The sequence below is a fragment of the Pleuronectes platessa genome, chromosome 19, assembly GCF_947347685.1.
Source record: "Pleuronectes platessa chromosome 19, fPlePla1.1, whole genome shotgun sequence".
Lineage (NCBI taxonomy): Eukaryota > Metazoa > Chordata > Actinopteri > Pleuronectiformes > Pleuronectidae > Pleuronectes > Pleuronectes platessa.
This window is the reverse complement of record NC_070644.1, coordinates 18,068,677-18,074,935: the sequence shown is the minus strand read 5'-3', so window position 1 is coordinate 18,074,935 and position 6,259 is coordinate 18,068,677. Positions and strand designations below refer to the sequence as shown.

At 43.3% G+C, this 6,259-nt stretch overlaps 1 protein-coding gene across 1 annotated transcript in view; it reads right to left on the bottom strand.

The window, feature by feature from the left end:
• Positions 1–5,283, bottom strand: part of stom (stomatin) — a gene marked incomplete in the record, with an annotated part of 8,683 nt that extends 3,400 nt beyond the window's left edge. The window contains 6 exon segments of the mRNA XM_053411311.1: positions 242–445; positions 562–644; positions 2,878–2,950; positions 3,248–3,357; positions 4,042–4,074; positions 5,116–5,283. Coding sequence (XP_053267286.1) covers positions 242–445; positions 562–644; positions 2,878–2,950; positions 3,248–3,357; positions 4,042–4,074; positions 5,116–5,176 — 564 coding nt within the window.
• Between the last annotated feature and the right edge of the window lie 976 nt (positions 5,284–6,259).

The window sequence follows — 6,259 nt, the reverse complement described above, 5'->3', positions numbered from 1 at the left end:
GGAGCTCAACCAGGTTTCTGTCCTAAATAAATTATGTAAGTTCAGAGCATTGTGTAAATGTACAAGAGGTGATGCTGAGTGCTTGTAATGCACATTCACACCATGATACACAATCCAAACATTACACTACATTTACACAAATCTAGAACGACTGCAATAATCATATTACTGCAGTCATTTCAAACCTGCTAATGGTATTTAAAGTGCATGTTGAAGTATTTTAACTGCTGCTGAATGTTACCTGCATGCTGTGTGCGATCTCTTCACGGTCAGACAGGATCTCCGCCAGGTTCTTGGTTCCCAGGACGTTCCTCAGCGTGGTCTGGGCGAGCAGTCGGGTGGCGGCGTCAGCATTGGTGATGTTAGCCACGGCCAGAGTGGCATTCTGGACCCGGTAGTACACCACACCATCCACACTCACAGTCACAGAGTCTTTGGTCAAAACCTGAGAAGGAAACAGGAAATAACATGAAGAAAAATGTTTGTTTGCACAAATATTTAGATATTCTTTGAATCTGACAACACATTTTCTGAAAGTACTTTGAAGTGTGCATGTACTACCTCTTGTGGTGGGATATCGAAGGTGATTGTGCGCATGTCCACGTTAATGAAGCTGTCAGTGCAGGGCAGGATGAAGAACAACCCTGTGGAATCACAAGAATAACAAAGACTGAAGCACTGCAAACACAATAATGAGGAAGTGTCTTCACAAATGTTTGAAAACGGCGCAGTGAATGAAATTCTGACAGACGGCTAACTCAAGCTCTCTGTAAGTCTGCAGCTGTGCCGACAGCGACGCAAAGCTCTGGATATTTGCAGCTTTCATGAGCCTGTTTCAGTTCAATAATTGAATTAGTGCAATAAACACTACTAGGCATGAGCCTGAGTGAAATTGACATGTGCAGTCATTTAGCTAACATTAATACCACGCCAGTTAGGGACTTGTGGGCTGCATTTCCTGTCAGGATATTGTGTATTTAAATTGGGGAGATCACAAGCATCTGTTCGGGAGGGGAGATGAAGACAGCGGCTCCTCGTGCCGTTTCCACCGCGACACTCCCAGCACTCTCTACCAATTTAGCTCTCGTCTTAATGGCACAGTGAGTGTCTCTGAGAATCATCTTGTCACACGGAGGAACCTTTCCCTGATAACCCTCCTCAATAAACAGTTCTGTTCACACAGATACAAAACAGCCCTCATGAGCCTGGTTTAAAAAAAATATGAAATGTAACGGGACATGTTGAAGGTCACTATTTAATAACAGCTGCTGTAGATGGAGAGGGGGAGAGATTTCATGGGTGGGTGTGACGGGCATTGTGGGAAACCAGATGCAGAACTCGACTCGTGCATTGGCTCCTCCAGCTCCTAAGGAACTAGAGGTTTTATTGGCAGGGAGCTATTATTACCGTGTGCTGTCATAAAAAAGAAGCCCCTGACTCTCTGAGGAGTCACATTTCAGCATTTTGAGAGGACACAGCCCGGTGTTTAGATCCGGTGAAAACAAGAAATCAAAACGATAAAAGAGACGGTGAATTATGAGATGCATGCAAATTAATCCTTGTGGGAGTCTGTATTTTTATTTAAACAAATTCACCGCCTTTCAAAAACAGAAGAGGCATCAGTGAGAATAGGATGATAAAGGCTTTGAGATCTCCAACAGACACATGTGCTGTAGCGTTGCCAGACAAACGGATCTGGAGTGGGCTTTCAGTTTGTTGTGTACGTCTAATTGGATGCATGTCAACTGGTTGACCTTTGACCCGGGAACTTGTGTTGTTGTTATTATTGGCCCAACATTTTTTTTCCATTTTAATTTGAACAAGTGATTTTACCATGACGACTCCTGTCATCTCGCCCACCGGAGAGCAGGAAGTGGAAGTGAGGGAAACAAAGCTGACCCAACCCTAATCTGGACTGTGTTTCAATGCATTTACTATTGTTTGGATTTTAGTACCTCAGCACATTAGATCTGAGATTAGACTGTGACTTTAAACGTGTTGACTCTCAGATTTAATGGTGTTTAAGAGTCTGTGTATTTATATTATTGGGAACTTAGGCTTGTTTAAACACAGTCCTCTAGTTTCACAACAATGGTCCTAAACATGCAGCTCTGGCAGAGCATCTGAAGATAACAAAGATATGTTGATGTGCACTGTATTTATGCAGCTACAGTTCCTGCAGTGTTTGTCTAACGTGGTTTTAAACAGGAAGTTATAGGGACTGATGTCAGAAACGCATACATGAACTTCATTACACACACATACACACACATATATACACACTCAGTGCTTGGGTTTACAACAAAAACAATATAATATTCATCCTTCTTAAAATACTTATAGTTTACACTACACAGTAAACATCTGCATACTCTCTGAGCCACTGGGTTGTCATGGCAACCTACGTCACAGGGCCGGCTGCAACAGAAGTCATCAATCAGAAGTCGAAACCCATTAAAGACGAAGGACGAGACCAGTGAGGTCGGCTGATGAGCTGATCATGTGACTTCTCACTACAGAGGGGACCACGCCCCGACTGCACCACGACAGCAGAGCAGTTCTCAGTGGAAGATTAAGGGCAGTGGGAAGTAGAGCTGATCCCAGCACACCTGAGGTTACGTCACTCGACGTGAAGATTAAATTAAATAACATGCAAATCTCACTGTAACCCGTTTTTCTATTAGACTAATCCTATAATCCTGGACCACACAGTGACGTCACTTTGCCAGGGACATGGTTAAAAAATAACTTTGAACTTAGAAGAGCATTTAAAACAAACACTGGAAACATTTCTGGAGTAAATCTGAATAAAAACAGCTGGTGGATTGGATTTAGGGAACAAATATATACAGGTGAAAAACAAACATGGTTTCTGACCTGGTCCTTTGGCTCCTCCTCGCAAAATGCGGCCCAGGCGAAAGATAATTGCTCGTTCATACTCCTTCACGATCTGTGTACAGAGCAAAAAAAACACACAAATGGCTTAAATACATTAACTTTTTCTTCCAGGAGCAGTTCCCCTGCTTACTGAGGGTAACTTTTAATTAAGTAAAAAGCAAAACAACAGTTCAACGGCTTCTAAAGGCAATTAAATAAATACACACAATAAAGGGGATGAGTCTGAAGCACAAACTCCAGAGTTGAACACTGAGTAAACAGACTGAGTCATTCACAGTCATTTACTCTCCAACCAGCCAGCTTTGCTTGCACAGTGGAAAATAAACAGTGAACTTGACAAGCAGCTGACCTTAATGCACATCCATATGGAGATGGGAAGGGTAAGCAGCATGAGCAGGAGGGAGAACCCCACCAACAGCCAGCCACAAAAGCCAATGTCAGTGTCTGGATTCTCCAAAGCTGGAAGAAGAGAAGATAAACACACGAATGAATACATGAATTCACCTGATGCACGTTCACAGTGGGATTAGATAAATAACAATAGATCAAGAATAAAAACAATTAAGCAGCAGCAGCATTTAAAGCACTTCCACGTGGCAGATTCTTTCAGAAGCAACAGCTTTCATCCATCTCTGAAAACCCACACCTTGATAAAATGTATATTAAGGGTGTAACAGTATGCATATAGGTTTGGGTACAGGCCTTTCGGTACGGCACACAAGTGGTCTTAACAAATGAATCCAATGCATCTGCAGAGCTTTGAGTGTGTGTGTGAGGAATTAAATTAGAAATTTAAGCTGCTTCTTGCCAACCACTCAGACCGGGGACAAAACAATAACATACAGTGTGTTGTATGGGCTGCCATTTCCTGTCCTCAATCTCAAATTACATAACTGTTTTTGTAGCAGCAGAATAAACTGCTACAAGGGACACAGGATTTAAATGGTGTTTCTGCAGGCAGTGGCAGCAGCGACCAAACTGTACCACGATCACTGTTTACTGTTACTCCCCTAAAGTAAAAGATTAGTCACATTTAAAGTCACCTCCATCAACTGCTCAGTCACATCCTCTGCCCTGTTTGCAGCTCAAGCCTCAAATCTAACACACGACATGCAACCAAGTCAGCGGCTTTGAGATTCGTACCTTCGCCATCGAGCATATCATGCCTGCCCGGACCTACAGACAAAGTTTACAGGTCAACAAAAACAACTTGAAGCAGTGTTTACAGTAAAGCATTCATCGGGGCTGCACGTTACAAACAGTAACTGACGTTTTTTTTAAGCACAGACGCCATCACTGATGTGTGTGTGTGTCGTTATTCCCATGTGGTGGGGAAAATCTGAAAATAAAGAGAAAACAACGGAAAAGTGTCTGTGTTTATTATTATTATTATTATTATTATTATTATTATTATTATTATAGGGAGGAGGAGGACCTTGGGAGGAAGCAGGTGGTTTCTCTACATGTCGCAGGGGAGGGAAGGGAAGGAGCAGATAAGATCTCACTGGAATATAACGGTTTGGACCACAGAGCCATTTGAGACCAGCTGACAGGGAAATGTCGCGAGAGGAGGACATGTCCACGACAGCCCCTCAACAACAGCAGCTCAATAATCGATACTGATTTGCATTGAGCTAAAAATGAGATTTCAACCCGTGATATTAGAAGTAAATCGGCTACAATGCTAACTAGTGTAAGCTGGTTCGACACAGACTATACCTTGATCAGGCTTTTCAGCTAATAATAGTTTATCCACCGAAACAAGCCTTCATTAATAAATGTATCGATTAACGTTTATCTAACCCACAGAAGAGCAATGCATGAAAACAGTTTGGATTTTTGCTAACGAGGCGAATTTTAAAAGCAATCGGCTTAATTCGGCTGCGTCTCAATTTATGACGCACCGATAGAATCCACCATCAAAACCCGTTATGCTCGCTAGCATTAGCGTTCGAGGAGGTGGGGGGCGTGGGGGGTGGGGGGGTTATTATATGACTAAAGGTTTTCTCTGGGGTCGTTGGAGCCAGAGTTAGCAAACATGGTTTCATAGCGTTGAGTCTGACATGTTTCCATAAGCAGGAGGAAGGGAGACACCAGTTTGGATCTGTGCGGGACTGGGAATGATGGAGAAGGGGGGGGGATTAAATATGAATACATGAAATAATGGTGATCGACTCGCTGCGAACTGATCCCCCGGAGAAAAGCGTCAGGCCTTACCCGACACACGGCCCTTTCCTCTGGGTGCCTGCATGGGGGCTGCTTCGCTGTCGGTGTCCATTCCTGGGGCCGGTTAAAAATAAAAGCAGCTCTGGTGGGTTGTGTGTGGGTGTGTGAGTGTTTGTGGGTGGGTGTGTGTGTGTGTGTTTGTGGGCGTGTTTGTCCTGAACTGACCGTGGATCTGCTGCTGGGCTCAGCTGCAGCTTCTCCCTGAGCTTTGACTCGCAGGTTACTGCTTTCCCAGGCTTGTGGAAGTGGGCGTGGCTCAGCCTGTTGATTCTTAAAGGGATAGTTCCCCCCCCACCCACCAAAGGGGGTCAACACTGCTGCAGCCAAATCCAATACAATTAAAGTTAATTGTTCTTTAAAATGTTAAAAAAAACAATAAAATAATAAATAAAATAGCACCAAACTGCCGCAAACTTGAATGCGGCTCCAGACAGGAGGATATCAGAAGAAATTTAAGCTAAAATCTTAAACACAGACACACACACAGTGACATTAGACACATTGTGTACTCAGACTGGGTAAAACAACATAACTTTGTCTTCCTGAACAGAAAATACGTTTGTGTTTGTTTGTATAGAGCAGGGAGGTGAAATTTGATCTGAGATCCTTTCACGAGACACATGTGGGGTGAGGGTTAACGAAGAAGCTCAACAACAATAATGATAAATATAAATATTTGCCCCACACCCACAGGAGCCCCTCCCAGGCCTCAGAGATACCAGCGGTGCACAGGGAATAAAGCCCGGTCCATCTCTGTGTCAGCTGGCAGCTAAATTAGCCAGCACTTCAAACTAGCTAATCTCAGCTGGCTATTTATAAGCCACAGTGCTGGATTAGTTAACAGCTGACAGGCAGCACATTCTCCCATTAATAACCTCCTCAATTAACTTTCTGTTGTAATTCTGTCTATAATTCTGAAGCTACTGCAAACCAGTCGTTCGGCTTCACGGCTGCATGACGCCAGCGATCCAGAGAGACAAGTCGGTTCCTGTGCAGCACAGAACAAATTAGGTACTTACTGGTTTGTGCATTAAGTGAATAAGAAAAGCATCTTTGAGCATAGCAGCTTTTTAAGACATGTTCTGGACTTACAAGCATTTTATTATAAAATGCGTTTGAATAAAGTTTAAATGCA